At 38.1% G+C, this 20,805-nt stretch overlaps 1 protein-coding gene across 2 annotated transcripts in view; it reads left to right on the forward strand.

Annotated features, from left to right (window-relative positions):
* MDFIC2 (MyoD family inhibitor domain containing 2) overlaps positions 1-20,805 on the forward strand; it is a 123,307-nt gene that overhangs the window by 78,502 nt on the left and 24,000 nt on the right. Inside the window, exon 3 of one of the 2 annotated variants that reach the window (XM_030801867.1) lies at positions 1,643-1,681. The exons of the other annotated variant lie outside the window; for it this stretch is intronic. Coding sequence (XP_030657727.1) covers positions 1,643-1,681 — 39 coding nt within the window. The remainder of the gene's footprint in view (positions 1-1,642; positions 1,682-20,805) is intronic. 2 annotated transcript variants of the gene reach the window in all.

Below are 20,805 nucleotides of genomic sequence, written 5' to 3' on the forward strand. Positions count from 1 at the left end.
AATTTACGTGTCTCTAAATTCAAATTTTATACTCTCTTGATAGTAATGTACTCCCTAGAAAGTGATTGGCTTTGTTTTCCTCCAAAACAATAATGATCAAACCATGAACTTCAAGACAGTTGACTAAAGTTGGAAATGTTCTCTTTGGGAACAGAGTCAATATCCAACCTAATTGCATAACATCCTGAATGGTGGAGAAGCATTGAGAACTCAGACAGCTGGGGTCTAACCTTGCATTTCTATACCTAACAGCTAGGGTAAGACTTGGACCTTGGACAAGAATGAAACTCTGAAAATCATTTGACTTTTTAAAACAATCTTTTAAATCAAGATAACAATATCTACAAGATACAGGTAAATTTCATGACATAGTTGAACTGAGTAGGTACTCAACATAACATATGCAAATTCCTAGCCCCACTTTTCACTATTGCAAATTGAATAGAACTGACGAAAGACCAGTTCAGCAGAAACCACATCTCAGTTTCTTTATTCCTTTCCATTCATTTTAGCATAAGATTCAGCCTCCAATTTTAAGCCATTTTTGTAGATCATTTTTGGCATACCTTCACAAAATTAAACATTTCCACTCTGTGAATATTTTAGGAGTTAGAAAGCAGAGATTAAACAATTAGATTTAGAGAATTTAATCAGCATGCATCCTCCAAAAAGAGATGGGAAGAAAATAGAGTCAGAAGAAATATATAAAATTAATTAAACCTCCTATGCAATTCTGTGAGTCTCTTTCCATTACAGGTCATAGAAACCTAACCAGTTTAGATAAAGAGGGAATTTGTAGACTCACATTATCTAGGATGTCCAGATGGAGACAAGCTTCAGGAGCAACTAAATATGGGGACCCAAACAATACATTTGGAATTTGTCCCTGTGGCTAAAGTGCCCTGCCTTTACTTTCTTTACTTGGCCCCCTTTTGGGGATTTATTCTCAGACAGACTTTTTCTTTTTCTTTTTTGAGACAAGTTCTCACTCTCATCCAGGCTGGAATGCAGTGGTGTGATCATGCCTCATTGCAGCCTTCACCACCCAGGCTTAATAGATCTCCTACATCTGCTTTCCAAGTAGCTGTGACCACAGGCATGCATCACCATACCTGGCTATTTATTTATTTATTTATTTTGTAGAGATGGGATTTCTACATGTTGCCAGGCTAGTCTTGAACTCCTGGGCTCAAATGATCCTCTTGCCTCAGCCTCCCCAAAATGTTGGAATTACAGGTGTGAGCCACGATGCCCAGGCTCAGATAGACTTTTTACACATGGCAGAAAAATGGCTTCTGTCAATCCAAAGCCCAAATAGTGTTTACACCTTACATAGAAGGAGAGAACTGTTACTCCCAGTATGCTAATTTCAAGTGTCAGGGAACACCTGGATTGGTGCTATGCGAGTCTCATAACCATCTTAGAACCAGCTGCTGTGGCTAGGAGATAGAGGACTCTGGCTATCATATGTCTCTGTGAGGAGCAGGAGAGGGCAAGCCATTTCCACTCAAGGTATAAGGAATAGGTTCTTCACTGTAAAGTACAGTTCTCTTTCCTGAAAAAGGGATCCTGGACAGGCAAAAAAAAAAAAAAAAAAAAAAAAAGATACCACTCAATTAGTTTCTTTTCCCTTCTCTTTCAGGATTATCCACCTCAATTCTAAATCCTCTTGGAGATCCTGGTAAGTTCATCCTCCTTTCTTTGTGGTAGCTTCCTATAGTGACTAAGGGACACTTTCGGTGCAATATTTAAGGAAAAATACTCCGCCTTTGTCCATGCCCACAATATGGCTGCCATGGCACCAGCATACAAATCATAACACATGCACATTATTCAAAGCTCATTGAGGTATGTTTCACCTTAGAGGTGCTTATAATCTGTGTGTGTATACATGTTAGACAACAAAAGGTGAACAATCATTTCCCTATTTAGGCCATACATGAATTCCAAGTTTACTATATGTAGGACACTAGGTTTAGCTCTGTGGGAGTATAAAAACCTTAGTGTCTGTCCTTGAATGATTGAGGAAGAAGAGTAAGAGGTGTAAGACATCACTTTTAGCATAGCACGATGGACAGCACGTGGAGCTAACATCTGAGCTGAGTTTTGGAGGATAAGTAGAAGTTTCACTGAAAGGAATAGGAAAAGAACGGCATGCACAAAGAGGTCAAGATAGAAAAGTTTGAAACGTGCTTTTTTATTTGGTTAAAAGATCACACATATGAGAGGGATGGGAAACAAACATAGCAAGGTAGTGTTTAAGCATTTATTAATAGAGGTCTGTCCATATTGTGGTGTGTCCACACTGGAGAATATGATGCAGTAATTCTTTAGGTTGAGGAAGATCTAAAGGAGCACACCTCCAGGACATACTAACAAAGGGGAAAAATATAGCTTCCTATTAATAAATACAGCTTGGCCCCATTTACATTAAGTAAAAATCAGATATGCAAATGTTTGTGAATGTATGCAAAAGATCTGGAAAAGCTTTATCCCAAACTGACAACAGGAACCAAATAAATTTGTCAAAGAGCAGTGAGAATGGGGCAAGCTGCAGTAATGAAGTGGAGATGTTGCCTTGACGTTGACACATCTGTGTTGCTTAAGCTATGATTTTTCACGATAGAAACTTACCTACATGTTACTTGCTTAATAAAGAAATATTTTTTACACAAATAAAAGTTTTCTGCTAGGCGTGGTGGCTGTTACCTGAAATCCTAACACCTTGGGAGGCTGAGCAGGGAGGATCACTTGAGGCCAGGACTTTGAGACCAGCCGTGGCAACATACCAAGACCCCATTCCTACAAAAAAATTTTAATTAGCCAGGCATGGTGGCATGCGCCTGTGGTCCCAGCTACTCAGGAGACTGAGGCAGGAGGATTGCTTCAACCTGGGAGGTTGAGACTGCAGTGAGCCATGATTGTGCCACTGCACTCCAGCCTGGGTGACAGAGTGAGACCCTGTCTCAGAAAAAAAAAAAGTTTTCTAGTAAAATGAGAGTCAATTTACAAGCCCCAAAAGGAGTGTGGACTTTAAAAAATTAATATTATAATTATTTTTGGTTGTCAATGTGGAGGTTGCTAATACATTAAGGTTTACACATTAGTAAGAAGAATGTGTTGCAAGTGGGAATATCTTAAGGATAATAAACAAATAGGCAGGTAGAACTCTTTAGAGGCCATTCCAAACATACATGTATAATAAAATACATAAAATATACAATAAGTGAATATATATGAGTGAATAATACGGATTAAGGGGAGATCATCATTCTTTAAGTGTAGGGAGTTTAAGGTCTCAAAGTGATGTCTCTGGGAAAGTTCTTTTGGGAAGTGTCTAAAAGACAACACATCTGAATCTGTAGATCACAAGGGGCCAAGTCAATTTTAGTTTGGATTTAGCAGTCACCTATGCAGAGGAGATAGTTGAAGAATGAATAAGGTCAACAGATCATTAGAGAGTAAGTTAGGTTAGCAAGGGAAAGAGTGAAGAGAGCTAAAGCCAAGGTCTTGGGAAAGATTATTCATTAAGAGAAGTAGAATAATGCATTTGCTCATTCATTCGCCGCTAATATTTTTCAAGCACCTTGTGACAAATCCTGTGCAGGTTTTGAAGACAGAATCGTGATGGTGGGAAAAATGGCATGGTGACTGCCCATAGGAAGCTTACGTCCATTGAACCACTACTATGAACATTTAATGAACATGCATTGTCTTTGCTATGGCATTTAAGTAGCACATCAACCTTTGAAACAATGCTATAATTATTTCTTTTCTATGGATAAAAAAATGAAGCTTAGTGACGAGGGACAATTTGTCCTAAGTCATACAGCAATAAATTATCAATGGCCTGATTTGAATGCCAGCTTTGTCTGCCACCAGAACCCTTACACATTGTGCAAACTAACATATTCAAGAGTGGCCAGCAAACGGGTCATAGAGAAACCTCTAAAATAGGAGAAAAACCAGGATTCTACATTAAAGAAGACAAGGACAGAGCCATGAGCCTGACTGACCAAGTGTCAAGGATTGAAACTGATTAAAGATCATTGATTTGGTGATTAGAGCCATGTATTCGTGCGTTTAACATTCATTCAGCAATTATTTATTAAGCACCTGGCATGTATTATCGCATGAGCTTCGAAAGGTCAGTTTAATTTGCGGGGAGACGGAAGCCAATTGTGAGGGATTAAGGAGTGAGTGGGTGATGAAATAGTACGTATTAAGGACTACCTGGAGGAATTTGACGATGGAAAAAATAGTGCACAAAGGATTTATAGGCTCTGGTACACCTAAGCATGCATCAAGAGGGAGGAAGCAGTCAGTAGAGTAAGACTGAACATGGAAGGAAAGAGGATGACGGTTGATGAAGACACATCTTTTGTGGATGGTAACAGAGATAGGGATGTAAACCCCTCATGCAAAGGTTCACCTTTAAAAGACAGAGGGCCCCTTCTTCTCCAACAGAGGTTGGAAAAAAATGTAAAGGAACAAAGACATTCTGCAGCAAAGTGCAATCATAGGAAACTGTGCTGATAAAAATCTCTTTGGGACAGAGGTTCTCAAGCCTGGCTACACACTAGAATCATCTTCACAGTTGCTAAAAATTTTGATGCCCAGACTGCACTCCAGACCAAATAAATCAGGAAACCGTGAGGTTTCTTCAGGCTGAAGATGTCCAAGGCAGCGTTTCAAAAGTGACAGGCAAGATTTGATAAGTGAGAAGAAGAGGAGGCATTCCATGTGATGACAACGTAAGCAGCACCAATTAAAAAATTAATTTGCTTGAAACAAAGGAAGCAAGGAAGAAGTGAGGGATGAAATAGAAAAGTTGGTCTGTGAGTAGATCACAAAGAGTTCAAATTGCTGCAAAGTAGATGTATTTGTGTCCATTACTTGTGACCATATCTCTCTTAAGCACCAGAAACTTTTTATTTTTTTTATTTTTATTTTTTTTATTTTTTTTTTAGCCAGGGTCTCACTTTGTCACCCAGGCTAGAGTACAGTGGCATAGTCATGGCTCACTGCAGCCTCGACTTCCCAAGCTCAAGTGATCCTCCCACTCAGCCTCCCAAGTAGCTGGGACTACAGGTGCATGCCAACATGCCTGGCTGATTTTTCTATTTTTTGTAGGGATGGGGTTTTGTTATGTTGCCCAGGCTGGTCTCAAACTCCGGGGCTCAAGAAATCCACCTACCTCAGCTTCCCAAAGGCTACGATTACAGGCATGAGCCACTGTGCCTAGCCTAGCACTGAAATTTTATCAGTACTGTTTACTTTTTATCCCCAAACCTCATCAGAGTGTCTAGCATATAGTAGATGTTCAATAAACATAAGTTGAATAAATAGCTTAATAAATAAACAAAAGTATTTTTTAGGTGTCAACCCAGCCCTCTCTTTAAGTGTCTAGAATACTTGAAAAGTGGAATTGTCTCATACCCAATCCCAAGTCATTCATTGTACTTGTCCACATCCCACTCAGATATTTCTGGGTCTCATTAGATATGACTCCAGTCTTTTTATTCTTAATGTGTGTATCAGAATTTTAACAAAGTTTGTCAATAATGAGAAAACAATGGGCAAGGCACCCAACTATCAGATGACTCAGCATTTTACTCCTAGGGTTTTAGCCAAGAGAAATATGCACACAAAAACGTGCACAGGAATTTTCATAGCACCTTTATTTGTAACAGCCAACAACTGAAAACAATACAAATATCCTTCAATTGGGTGGATAGATAAACTGAATTAAGGTATATTCATGCAACTAAATATTACTCAGCTAAAAAAATTGTTTAGATATGCAACAATCTGAATAACTTTCAAAATAATTATGCTGTGTGAAATCTTGACCAAAAAAAGGTATAAACTGAGTGATTCAGTTTACATGAAATTTTAGAAGTTGAGTCAATCTGTAGTAAGAGGAATGGGTCGGAGGTTGCCTACTGAAGGAAGTGGAGGGATGGATGGATTACAAAGGACATGGGGAAACTCTGGCAGAGGGTATGATGGAAATGTTTGTTGTTTTGATTGTGAGGATGGCATCATGGTGCACACATATGTCAAAAGTCATCAAATGTTATGCTTTAAAGACTTGTCAATTATTGTATGTAATATATCTTAAATCTATAAAAAGGGTTTCAACAGCAAACAATGAAAAGGGAAGCTTTATCATCAAAATGCCAGCTGGTAAGTGACTTAAAATGAGATATTAGATATCTGTACTGTGAACTGTGTCACTTGCTTACTGTCACTGGCCATTATTCCACACTGAAATCTTGCTCCTGTCATCTTGCTGCACTCCTATCTCCCTCAAGCATCACCAGTGCCACCTACTCCACAGATTTCAGCTTATATCTTTTGCAGAGCAGTTTAACTATGACTCTTTCCTACACCAGGGTTTTGGGAGACCTCACTTTTAGCACCCAAACTCTGAGACTCTCTTGCCCAGGCTGGAATGCAGTGGCACGATCTTGGCTCACTGCAAACTCTGCCTCACAGGTTTAAGCAATTCTTGTGCCTCAGCTGCCCAATTAGCTGAGACCACAGGCGCATGCCACCATGTCCGGCTAATTTTTGTATTTTCAGTAGAGACTGTTTTTCACCATGTTAACCAGGCTGGTCTTGAACTTCTGGCCTCAAGCGATCTGCCTCCCTTGGCCTTCCAAAGTGCTGGGATTACTGGTGTGAACCCCCATGCCTAGCATAGGGCTTCAAACTTTCATAGGCACTTATGATTTTAGAAATGGCAAGATTTTTTTCCTTCTTTCTGTATAAAGGAGAGAATCACCCTGGGAAGACAAGCAGAAAATCACCAACCCAGTAAGAAGTCAGTCCCTGTGAGGGAACAAACATTTATTATTGGTAAAAACAATACATATTTACATTATTATTGTGAATAATTACCTCTCTTGTTGGGGGGTTTCAGGATTGACATCTTCATCCTAAGCACCTTGGGAGGCTGAGGCGGCGGATCACGAGCTCAGGAGATTGAGACCATCCTGGCCAACACAGTGAAACCCTGTCTCCATCAAAAATACAAAAAATAGCCAGGCGTGGTGGCGGGCACCTGTAATCCCAGCTGCTCAGGAGACTGAGGCAGGAGAATCGCTTGAACCCGGGAGTCGGAGATTGCAGTGAGCCAAGATCACCACTGCACTCCAGCCTGGTGACAGAGTGAGACTCTGTCTCAAAAAAAAAAAAAAAAAAAAAAAAAAAGGAACATCATCATTGTGTCCAGCCACATGAGTGGAGGTGTGAATATTGTGGGCATTCGACACATGTGCACTGATCATGAGGATAAAGGTTGAAGATGACACACTTGCTGAGATTCTCTACCTTATAATAACAGTAGTAATAATAGCTACATGGTGTGTCCAAAGCTGTTTAAAAGCATTAACATTTCACATGGTGCACATCCTCACGGAGCAGATCAATATTTATTCTTCCAAGTGTGTCGAGTGTATGGTTGGGGCACCTCGAGGTGAAAACATCACGCTGCCAGTGTCACCGTGTCAGCCTCAGCACTTGGAAAGCACATCTCCCAGTTCATTAAGTCAGAATAACAAAGTGACCCTCAGCAGTTGAATATACTTATTAAGGGCTAAGGGGAAGAAGGGTGGAAGGAGCAGACAACAACGCTTTGGGGGCTCCCAACACTAAACAACTGTCAAGAATACACGACTGTTATTTGGTGTAGCATCAGCTCTGGAAGGGAAAAACAGACACACATGCACACACACACATGCACACATCACAGCAGGCCTGTTTAGTAGCTTCCAGGTGAGAAATTTATTTTTGTGACTCCTGGTCCAAGTAATTTCATTGCCACCTAATTAGTAGGGGCAAGGGGGCAGTAGTGGGACTTCCTTTTGTCCCCTTTCTTCTCTCCTTGTATCTTTGTTTCTCTGTGTGTGTGTCTCTTTCTTCCCTTCTCTCTCTCTCCTTAGCATGTGTTTCCCTGATTAACAAAATCAGCCTTAATTGGTAACTAACCAGGGAAGGACACCCCAGCCTGTTCTCCAGGCCCATTAAGGGGTAATCATCCAGCACAACTAACAAGTCACTCAGACCAGAATTTTGGAATTTGGCTCTTTTGTTATGTCAGTTTGAAGAGTACGGCGGCACGTGTGATGCAATTTAGAAGGGAGATCTTTTAGAGCTTTCACTCAGGAAGGCGTCGGGAGCTCTGGGGGTAGAGCTTAGCTCAGAAAAAGAGAAAAAACGCAAGTTTGCGTTGACAGCTTGATCCCAGAGAGAGATGGCGGGCTGCTTGTCTAGCAGGTCCTCTGGGTGTGGAAAAGGCAGGGGCAGGAGCGTCGTCTTAAGAGAACGTGTGCCGCCAATGTTAAAGGAAAAATTCCCTTCCTTGTGCATGGCTAGCTGTTTGCCACTGCTGTTTGCTTCAGTAAAACCTCTTTGCACTTGCTGATTGCAGCCTGTCAGGCAATAATATTTTTCACGTACATGTACGAAAATGCCCTTGTGTGTTTTTAATACATTTACAATTGATAACAATAGAGCTGTTATGTCAGGAATGGTAGAAAAGTATTTGTTGCAAACGCAGAGCAATGGTAAGGCACGGTGTTCTAGGGCTGCTAGGCTGTGGAGGGTCAGGGCACCATCCTGGAGCAGGGAATCACTGCAAAATGGGCTCAGGTTGTGGTCTGTTCATCCAAATTGAAAAGTGGAAGTTTGCCTTTTCAACAGAGCTGTGTTTGTTAAGATTCTCTTTTCTGACTTGGGAGGAAGATAGTAACACAGCAGGTGTGGCGTGGGCATGAACATCCTTAGATTTGAAGACGTATTTGGACCTTGGTCTCATCATGAAGCACTGCCTTTAAAATTCAAGGAGGGTGAAGGCATGAGATGAATTCTTCCACAGAGAAACCACCACTTACAGAGGAATCCACCAAAGAAACCTTGAATTGATTATCAAATTACCATTTGTTGTCATAGCAGCTCAAGTTTTTTTGTTGTTGTTAAAAAATAACTGAAATAACTGTTGTTTATTATTTAATAACTGAAACCAGTTATTAAATATTTAAATATTAAATATTTAATTTAAATATTATTGAAATTAAAAAATAACTGTTGTTTATTATTTAATAACTGAAACCAGTTATTAAATAATAAACAATACGTAGACAACTTCTGCCAGTAATTTCAAGAGAGAGTTCCATTATTCAAACATCTATTTGGCTAGGATTGAAAAACTGTATATATATATATTGAAAAACTATATATATATGATTCATCTAGAATTTGTCTAATGTAACAATAATTTCATAGAGGTTTTGAGAACCAAGTAAAAGTTCTAGTGGTCAAAAAATAAGCGTCTGACACCAGCCCACAAATATATACAGATTTTTATGAAAGGATATCCTGGTGAAAAAAATTTCTGTTGCTGTGCAGTGAAATTTCATTGCAGTGAAATGAATCTCCTATGTTTGTCTACAGAATGAAGGGAACTGCATTGCGTGGTGTTAAACTATGTTTACTTTCTTAAAAGGGCATTCGTTGTCCAATGTAAATTATGGTATCTACCAGTAAGAGACAATGTGCTGTTAAATGGATGGCTCTTGTGTCTGATAGCATGGATTCCAATTTTGGCCTGACCATTTTTAATTCTATAATCTTAAGTAAATATTTCCAAATCCCTGAGCTCAATTTCTTAACCATTTTAATGGGTATGGCAAGAATAGCATCTAAGACATAGCATTTTTAATATGATAAAATTAGATAATAATATATTATACTTTGTACAAATCTTAGAATTCAATAAATATTAAATATTTGTATCATTATAATTCCATAATACCCCAAAATATTCTTGATGAATTCACATATAAGTTGTATCCCAAATTAACATATTATTAGCTAGGCTGATTGACAGTAGCTGTTACAAATATTGACCCCCAAACTTTAGTATCTGAATTTAATAAAAGTGAATTCTTGGCCACCAAAATCTCAATGCAGATAGATATCCCTGGGTTGCTTTCCACCATGTGGTGACTCAGGGATCCAGGCTTTTTCTATTTTGTGGCTCTGTCATTTTTAGGGGGCTCCTCAGAGTTGTCTACCATATTTTCTGTTTTCAGCTGGCCAATAAGTAGAGAATAAAACGTGGAGAATCATATGATATATTTTAGAGGCCTAACATGCAAGGGAGGTACATCATTTCTGCCCACGTCCCTTCAGCCAGAACTATTTGTATGTCCTGCTGAGACGCAAGAAAACCAGAAAAATATAGTTTAACCGTGTGCCCAGAAAGAGGAAGCAAATTCTGCTATGTAGCATCTAGCCAGTCTCTGTCAGCAATATAAGTCTTTATGAGCTAAAGAGAGGGTAATTAAAATGATCTTCTTTAGCCATATTTGAAGGACTGGATATACCACCATATGCAAATAAGGATTATTCTGAATACAGAATATTCCTAATATATGCACTGACATGGTTGCCCACTAAATTCTTTCACACACTCACCCTCCTCGGCTATCTCTGGAATTTTCTCCTGCTTCCTGACCATTCCTCCTCTGACACCTTTTCTTTTCTTGTATGTGTAAGATGCTGATAACTAAAAACTGTGATAAAGTTTACAAAAAGTATTATGCTTTTGATAAAAGAGAGGGTACATCCTTTCTACTCTTCCTCAAAATTCAGTTACTGGTTCCTCTTCCCTGGGAAGACCTCCTTAGCTATAGAAGCTAAGTGTGGTGCCCTGCATCGGTAACCCATTAGCCTCTGTTGTAGCATTTATTACATGGTATTCTCAGTGTTTCTTCACTGGACTCTGCTCTTGGACTAGAAGCTATTTGAAAGCTAACTTACGCCTTTAAGCTGAGTTTCTCCTCACATACTACATAGTCTGCCACATAATAGACACTTGGTAGCATTAGCTAAAGGAATTAAGGAATTTTGAGGTATAACCCAGCTATCCATCTTAATAGGTAGAGAAAAGGAGAATGCAAATGAAACTTGACTGTTGTTAGTAGAAAAATAAATGATCCATGAAAAAATTAATGAGAAGAATATATACATTTTTCTTCATCAAATATAAAACTGTTATTTTGTTTTCAATTTTTAACATTTAGCTCCATACTGAAAAAAAAAAGTAAGAAAACTTAAATGTTTCACCAGGATCCAGTAAGTTGACTCTGAAATATTTTCCTTTCATTTACTTAATCTAGACATTAGAAAACAAACAAACAAAGAACTTAGAAAAATTATACCAGGGGTCCTTCTCCCAAAACTGTGCTATATTAAAATACAGAGTCTATTTCTGAATCTCTATCAGTGAAGCATTATTTTTTTTTTGGCAGCCTAACATCAGTCATAAGACAACAATTCCTTCTGACAGGAAAGAAAAGCTATCCTGAAGATGAGTTACTTGTCAAATTAAACTTTGATTAAAGAAAAGATTTTTTGGTTAATATTTTCCATTCTAGTGAAACATAAAATATATAATATAGTGTTTTCTTCAGCTTCCTGGCATGTTTGCAATGTTTTAGTAGATAGTATAGTGGATATTAGCTCTAAAATGCCTTTCTTGATACCAAAACCTCTAAAAATTAAGGATAGTAAAGACAACTCTTAGCACCTTCCTCACTTCTAAATGTTGAACTATTTAGTACGTGTTATTTTAACAGTAGTAGTGACCTATTCAATCTGATATCATTAAGATTCTCTTTTGGATCTTATTTATATTGCTTATTATATTACTATTATACTACTAGATTATCAATATTATTTATTATATCATACCTACTATGAATGTTATACTATTTACCTATTAAGTTTGCTTTAGCAGAAGTAGTGCACCATGGTAGTTAAAAGCTCATGCTTTTTTTCTGGAATCAGACTTCCTGTATTCAAATCCCAGCTCTGCCACTTACTACTATCTGCATTTATAATTCACAATTTGTATTACCTTTCTGTGCTTCAGCCTCCTCATTTGTAAAACATGGAGGGTAGTAGTGCTTATCCCATGGAGTTATTGGGAGAATTATCAGAGCTTAATCACTGAAAGCCTCAGAACACTATCTGGCATCTCAAAAGCCTGTAGAAATAGTTAAGTGTTATTATTAGGTTGGTGCAAAAGTAATTGCGGTTTCAATGGCAAAAACCTAATACCTTTTGAAAGAGTAATCTATGTTCAACTCTCCACTTTCTTATTTTTGGTTTCCTTCATTCAGCACACTCACTTTGTCTTCTAGCCTTGTCCCTCTATCGAAATTGTTCTAGCAAAAGTCTCCAGTGACCTCCATATTGCCAAAGTCAGTGGTCTGTTTTTCCTGCCAAAGTATACTTGCCTTCTTTGCAGCACTTGATATTTTGAATCACATTGTTTTCTTGACATATTCTCATCTCCTGAGTAAGAAGAAGTGGTATGGAAAAAACAAAAACAAACTAGAGAGACTGTTATCACAGTTGTCCAGGAAAATATAGTATAAGGAGGAGACTATAATAGGTTTAGAGATTAATTTAAAAAAGAACAGTGAGATAAGAACAACTAGAATCCAGTCTATTTCCTTTCTAATTCATCCTCCATCATGGCATTTCTAAGACAAAAATATGATCTTGTTGTAGTCCTGCTTTAACCTGTATTTCAGGTATCTTACACAGGAGTTAAGGGAACTTGGATATAATTTGTGTGCTGGGGAACAAAGGAATCTATATCATATGTCTGCATATGGTGTATTTTCCCAGGAAAAAGATGCGTGTATTTTTTCAAGGTCCATCCCCTGTCAATCAAGAGCCACTGCTCCAGTGCCTCTCCATTGTCTATAGGCTCAGATAAAAAATCTATGGGTAAAGATCAAAAGCTTCATCAGAATTCCCACCAGTCCCTCTTCTCTCTTTTCCCATCTCACTTCTTACCACGCTCTGCTAAGCACTATTTTTTTTACACTTCCATATTCTACAAACTTTTTCTTCTCTTCAGAATATCTTGCTTTTAATTGCCACCTGGAAATTGCACACTATTTTTTTTTTTTAAGACAGAGTCTCACTCTGTTGCCCAGGCTGGAGTGCAGTGGCACAATATCGGCTCACTGCAACCTCCGCCTCCCAGGCTCAAGCAATTCTCCTGCCTCAGCCTCCTGAGAAGCTGGGATTACAGGCACCTGCCACCATGCCTGGCTAATTTTTGTATTTTTAATAGAGACAGGATTTCACCATGTTGGCAAGGCTGGTCTCGAACTCCTGACCTCAGGTAATCCACATATCTCAGCCTCCCAAAGTGCTGGGATTACAGGCGTGAGCCACTGCGCCCAGCCTTGAACACTAATTTTTAAAGGTCCAGTGAAAATTTCACTGAGACACCCTTCTGCATATTATACCCAATAGAGTAGGAAATTCCTGGGCTTTGCATCCACAAAGCTCTGTGTGTGCCTCTGTTATACGGCTCATCACATGCTATTAAAATGACCTGAGTGCCTCTCACACACCGAAGAGCAAATTCCGAAGGCAGAGGCCGGGTCTTACTCATATTTATATATCAACCAGCAGCTATCATATTGCCTGGCACTTTATGAACACTCATAAATGTTTATCGAATGAGTGAAGGAAATGCTGATTACTGTCCTCCTTCAAATTTTTTCTATTAGGTGGGGATGTTGTATGTGTTTTCTGAGGGATGTGATCCACTGTTGTCTTTTATTTTTTTTTAAGTGAATGTTGATTAATCCATCCTGGAAAATGCCTACCGTACTCTTCAATATAGAGAGGAATTGAAAAATTAAGGCAATATTTCTCATCCTGTCTACATTGTTAACGACGTAAGCATCATCAAAAGACCACTTGGTAGATGGTGAGGGAACAAAGATTTGATAACGTAATTCTTAAGCCTTCAGAGGCCAGAACTCTTTCCACGAGCAACGTTTGTCTAAACAAAGCTCATTATAACATTATTTCAACAATGGCACCAACATGTATCTTTAACTGACAAATGACATTTTTTTAAAAGACATAAATCTTAAGTGTTTTTGTTCTTATCACCAAACTATCGTTCTACTTTATTGTTTCATCTTGGGGGTGTTCAAGAAACACTAAACTGCTTTTCATCTAGAAGGGAAACAGTGTTTCTTGTGAATGTGTTTAGAGAACTTGGAATTAGGCATGCTTCTGGCATCTTCACTTTTACAGAGAAAAGGATTTTGAAGCAGGGAGGATATAAACAGTACACACTGACTCTTGACACACCGTTGCTTTCTTAAACTAGAATAATAAAAATTTGCAAATGAACAAAAGAGTGGGAGGTAGATATCTGATTTACAATGTTTTCGAGATAAAGAACACTATAAAAAAAGATCAATGTGAATAATAAAGCATTGTTAACTGAGTCATGACATTTCTATTCTAGCGACTTGAACGGCAGAACTCTGCAAATGAGCACCTTGTGCCACTTTCCAAGTGGGAGGAAGACATATAATTATAATTCTCACACTGAAGAGAATTCAAGAAAATCTGGGGAAAAGTTTATTGAAAAACATATTGACATATCAGTATTATAAATTTCTCTTATTAAACCAAAAAATAAAATTTCTTTTGTGGACTAGTTCATCATGGTACAAAAGGTGTTTCATGAAAGGATGTACTTGCTTCGAAAATTCCTTTCTTATATTGAGAAAGATCTACCGTGTATTTATTCTGTAACTTTCCAACACCCAAGATATATTAGAGAAATATATTTTCCAAACAGTTTTAACCTCCATTGTCTTGAGCACACGTATCAGCATTGTCATGTCACCTATCCAAAATCCTCATGAAAACCTTGTATTTAGTCAAAACTAATGAATCTGTTTCACCACACTTTGCAAAAGTAAAAGAGGATATAATATTATGTTTTCACTTAACATACATTTTCAGCCATCTCCTTTCTTTGTTGGATGGGTGAGGTGGGGCGGGGGGAAACTGCAAAAATTACAGTGATATTATCAACTGCAGTGTTTTAATAGAGCGCAAAATTGGAAATAGCATTTTGCCGAGTGCAATGGTTAAATGAATTAAAGAAAAACCAAGGGTGAATTTTCTCCTGATATTTAACTCCACTGGTCTCAGAGAGTGGATTCCCAAGCATTGCAGGAAGCTCTCTAACTGACCCCATTACTGCCTCTGGCACTTGAGAAGCCAAAGGGGCAGTTGTAAAGTCAGACACTTAGTGAGCATTGCGGAAATTATAGTGTTGTGTTAAATGTATCCTCTGCAGGGTGCTTTCCTATCTTCAGAGAACACACTCATTAAGTGCTGCCAACAAGAGAATGAAGCGCTTTTCTTTAAAAAAGGGCCACCTTTTATAGAACATCTGGAGCCCATCCAAAGGTCTTCTAGAATAGGTAGGAGAACATAATGAAATAAAGCAGCTCAGCCATGGAAGTTTGTACCATCCGCTGCAGCATGGAGTCATCTCTCCAAATGTACTGGATTTATCCACCATTGCAGTGTGCTTGGAGGATTGAGGAAGAGTGCAACATGTCAGGTGCATGTAGAAGCCTTGGCTGGGACTTCCAATCAGCCTATTTATAAACTGAGAAGAAAATATATTTTGGCTATTTACCAAAGTCTACGAATCCAGTTTCATCCACATTCAATTATTTTCCCTCTGCTTGTTAGTGATAAAGATACACACAGGGATTTCGATTTTACACTAACCTGGTGTTTGTTACAGTATCTACTGTGATAAAGAATAGAGATTAAGATACATGGGGAAATGTATAAAGACTGTAGATACTGCAGTCTTGCATATTTCCAATGGAGATAGCATACCAGGTTATAGTCAAGAAAGAAACAAAACCAAAAGTGTGGGGGTAGAGGAGAGTACAAAAGTTAGATTGATGAAGCAGAGTAAGAGAAAGACCACGATAAAGGGAGAAAAAAGATTAAGCCTAAAAGAGTGGCTAAAAGCAAATTCACCTCTTAGAGAAACCATTAAAAGAAATCCGAAGCAGCTAACTTTCATTTGTATGTGAATTAAATTGATTGCATGCAACCAGCTTGGAGCTGACCTGGTCCTGTTCTAGGATGCTCTTAAAACTGGGAAATATGTTGGGAAAAGAAATCTTTCAGACTTAAGTTTTGGGAATGAACCTGTGACAGGGCACCAGGAAATAGCCTGTAAGACTCATTGTGTCTGCCCAAAGGACAATAATTTTTCAATTGAGTTCTCATTTTCGGTGGGGGAGACAACTTCAGCCTTTCTGAATTGAGGCACTGCACTAGTTTCCTTGAAATCTACAAGAGTAACTTTTGCTCAGAAAGGAAAAAATGGAATCATTTTTAATTCTATCTCATTTTCTTAAACATATGTAGGCTCAAAATACTGGATATGAGTGTTTATATCAGTGCTCTGCACTCATCTCAGTTGATTTTTAAGGAATCTGTGCAGAGATAGGTGGTGGTAAGAGATAGGGCTTGGGAGTCAGAAAAAAAAGTGAGTTGAGTCTTGACTGTGTGACCTTGGCTAAATAACTTCATCTCTCTGAGTTTTGATTGCTTTGTGGCTCACAAATAAGAGCACAATAAGGGAAAACTTAGACAAAACGTGTCACTTTCACATGTTAGCATCCTGTTACAAATAGACGCAAAGAGTAGTACAGAACAATGACAATCATCAGAAGCAGGTGTCAGAGGGTTGGCCATAAGACTTGCCACATTTTCCATCGCTCTTTGTTTAATACAATGTATCTCAAATTTGAAGCCTGCCCCTAACTCATACTCACAGAATCAGACATTCTGAGAGTATAACATAGCAATATGTGTTTCAACAAGCACTCCAGGTCATGATATATAAATTATGTAGGTATACCATTTGGGCTTACCAAGCTGGTCACCGGAAAAGGCATTCCTCTCAGAGTGACCTTGACAATAGCAAATGGTATTCCTTTAAAACATCAGCAGTATCTTCTAATGACTTATGGAGCTCTCTTAGGGAGGAAATACTCTTTCCAGTCTAGCACAATTATTGAATAGGAGTCACCTGTATATTTATACCGGTTTCTATCACCAAGAGACAACTTTGTACAAAGTATGGCTGGCTCACTTCAGGTTTGAATAGTCCATTAGCTAAGTGGTAAGGATGTCTGAGTAACCTAGGAGGCCCTAAGGTTCCATCTTAAATATTATTCTTTTGGAATTTCTATAACTGTTTTCAACCTTTTTGAGTCTCTTCAAATTTATTTGGAATTCAGTTTAAGTGAGATTAACCCAAAGCAGATGTAGCAGTAGTGAAGAATTGCTTTACCGAAAACCAGCCTATCCAAAGTGCTAACTTGTAAGCACATAGACACAAACAAATCCATAAATATCAATTATTAAAATAGATTTAAAATGCATAGTTTTCTATAACTCATTTGACAAAAATAAAAATGCCAATGAGCTCTTAGCAATGAGCTAAAATGAGTAGTTTTATCTTCATGGTAACATAGAAGAACTTCCAAAGTAAAGGACCTGAAGTTTCAAAGAGTCTTCATCTCCGGTTGCCAAAAGCAAGTACGAATTTTACCCAAACCTACAATTCTCCAAGGCTCTGACTGTTCACCTGCCTTAGATTTTCAGAGAAAGAGACCAGCAGAATATCTTTGCCTGTGTAAGCCTGGAGAGACAGGGAGAAGTTGTGGAACATAAAAGCACTGGGAGAAACCTAAAGCATAAAGGGTGGGTGTGGCAATGGTTAATATTGTTGTTGTTATTTACTAAGTGGGATAGAGCCAAAGCACTCGCCCATGGAACGCTTGAAATTTTTCTATGACAACCTAATTGATCGAGGTGCTTAAAAGGGAATGAGGTGACTAATCTACCCAACTGATAGGATGAGTACTAACACTCATTATCTATTGGGTTGGCACAAATTGCAGTTTTTGCAATTGAAAGTAACGGCAAACCTCAATTACTTTTGCCCCAGCCAAAAAATTTAGCAATGTCTGGTAAATGGCAAGACCACGTTAACAATGATGCTCGATATAATCATGGTCCCAAGGATTGGGACAACAGCCAAATTGCCTTATCATCCAAGATTTACCTCATTGTCCTTTTTCCCCTTCCATTTGAACCTTGGCATCATTGACCAGTCACTAGTCATTCAGCGGAATTATACTGGTTTCCAAAATCAGGTTAGAGATGGCACAGAAGGAATGCCTGTAGGTAAGCTATCTGTTGACATGTGTATCTCCTTTAAATAGGCCATAAAGCTCCTGAGGGCACAACCAGGCCTCATTCATCTTTGTATCTCCTGAATGTATCATGGTGGTTAAGAGGAAAGGCTGTAGAATCCAAATGCATAAATTCAAATTCTTCCTCATAATCTTCACTAGTTTAGTAAAAAAGCAATGAATAAGGCACAGCGCCCTTCTTAAGATGTATCCTCCTCATGAGGAAAATTGAACTTATAATAACTTCCTCATTGGGTTTTTGTGAAGATTAAATGAGAATTCATTTAAAGCACTTAGGCAAAGCTTCTCATAGTGTGAAGTGAATGTTAGCTATCATTATTTTTATTATTATAGTAGGCACTAATGAATAAATGAATGGATGAATGGGTATGTGGGAGAGGAAACTAACTGACATCTACGGTTTATTCCACATCTAAAATTTTATGCTTCTGTTCAGTTTCCAAAGAACTTCACGTCTGAAAACTTCTTATCTGAAAATATTTGACCAGTGCTGGCTATTATTGTACCTGGTTTAGATGCAATATAATATGGGAAAAAGCAAATAGACTAGCAGCCTTAGAACCAGATTTAAAACATGTCATTACCTGCCACTTAGTAAGCTGATGCATAGCTACTGCATTCACTCACCCTTTACGCCAAGCCCTGTGCTAAGCTCAGGAATGCCAAGGCATGGTTCCCCTCCCTGATGGTGGGAAAGACACACTTACAACTGAATGTCATGGAAGCACAAAAAAGGAAATGACCTTCTTTTATGCAAGTCAAGGAACGCTTCAGAGAGACTGAAATGTTCATAAGAGTGGGCAAAGGATTTTATTCATCCCCATATTTTCACTGCCTGATACAGCAGCAGTCAGCAAATATTTGTTGAATAAAAATTAATTATTGAAGGTTTCCTCATACATGATACCCAGATGCCATTCTAAAGGGAGACCAAACACCTCAACATACTAACCTACTTCCTGGGTCCTGACTATGTTTCCAACCAGGGTTAGTTTTCTATGTTGAAATTCACTTCAGCGCTTTGGTAGCAAATTCAATTTTGTACCAGTTAGAAATTGTGTACTAGTTCTTAATTTTTGCTGTCATGCTGTCAGTCAGCAAAAATATAACTTGAAGTAATTTTTTTTTTTTTTTTTTTTTTTTTTTTTTAGAGATAAGGTCTTGCTCTGTCACCCAGGTGGAGTGCCGTGGTGCCACCATAGCTCACTGCAGCACTGCAGCTTCAAATTCCTGGAGCCAGGTTATCCTCTCACCTCGGCCTCCCAAAGCACTGGGATTACAGGCATGAGACACTGAGCCTAGCCTCAAGACAGTTTTTTTAATGTAGCATATTTTCTTCTGATAATACATGAGACTATTGTACTCTCACACAGAAAAGACAAACTGAGGATAAAATTCATGGAATATAATCTTATTCACTCAAAATTTTAACACGTCGCACCACTGTTTTCTGATGCATAGTTTTGTACAAAAAAAATTTGAAGCCAGCTTCAGGAACAGTTATTTCTCATTTGATCTAGTTTTCCTTGCCTGGGTACTTGAAAGATCTTTTCTTTATTTTTGTAATTCAAAATATTTTTTAGAATTGTGGGTCTCTTTTTACTAAATTTTAGGCAGTGGAGCACACTCTCAGAAATTGTTTCTGCTCAGAAAATACATTGCAGTACCATCTTTGAACAAAGCTTATGCTTAGATGGTTTTGGTTTCTTCTCCAAGAAACTGTATCTCTTAGGTGAGATCTATATGTTCTGACCTTTGAGTTTGGCATCATTTTGTCATCATAACTTGAATTTTTTGTCCTTCACTTTTGAACTGTGGGAGAGTTTTTCAGAATTGCTCTTAATCTCTATGTTACTAATGATATTTTCTGCAATGTCAATTCTGTATTTTACTGCTTCTGATACAGATTTTAATTCTGTCATTTCAATTTTGAATTCTTCAGTATCTCTCTCTTCGTTCACACATGTCCCTTTGGATCCATTCTATTGGTTTTTCATCCCAATTTGTTTGATCCTTAAGATTATTTCTCAGTATTTCTCTTTTCTTTACAAAGTTGTTCTTGCAACCTAATGAAAGCCTTGTACAATTTTTGAAAAATTTCTTCTGTTGATGGTAACAAATTATTTCTGGATCGGTTAAGGTGACAAAGAACTACAGCTCTCTGGTCACATCAAAAATCAACACCTCTAAAAAAACATAACAGCCTAATTTTCTTGTTGACACAAAATATGGTTTGTGAATCGGGAGCATGCAGAAAACAACACTAATTCCATTTTACTTTCAGCAGAGCTCTGTAAGTGCTAGACTGATTGGATTACTCAGTTCAATTCTAATGGGTTGATATTTAGTGTAAATCTTTCCCAATACTATCAAACCCAAATTTGCAGATGTGAGCATTCTTGTTTTTCCATATTTTTAAAGTGTTTTAGAAGAAAGCTAGGAGAGGCTGTATCAAGGACTGTGATGCAGACAATACTTTAAACTTGAAAGCCTTGACTATAACAACTATTTGGTGTTTAGAAATAATTTTTTTAAACCTGCCTTTACTAACAATTGGAACAAATGAGCATTCTTTTTTAAAGGGGACTTTTTTTTTTTTCTTGAAATGGCCCAAACACTTCATAAAATTGTCCTGTTA

This window comes from Nomascus leucogenys, chromosome 21 (genome assembly GCF_006542625.1).
Source record: "Nomascus leucogenys isolate Asia chromosome 21, Asia_NLE_v1, whole genome shotgun sequence".
NCBI lineage: Eukaryota > Metazoa > Chordata > Mammalia > Primates > Hylobatidae > Nomascus > Nomascus leucogenys.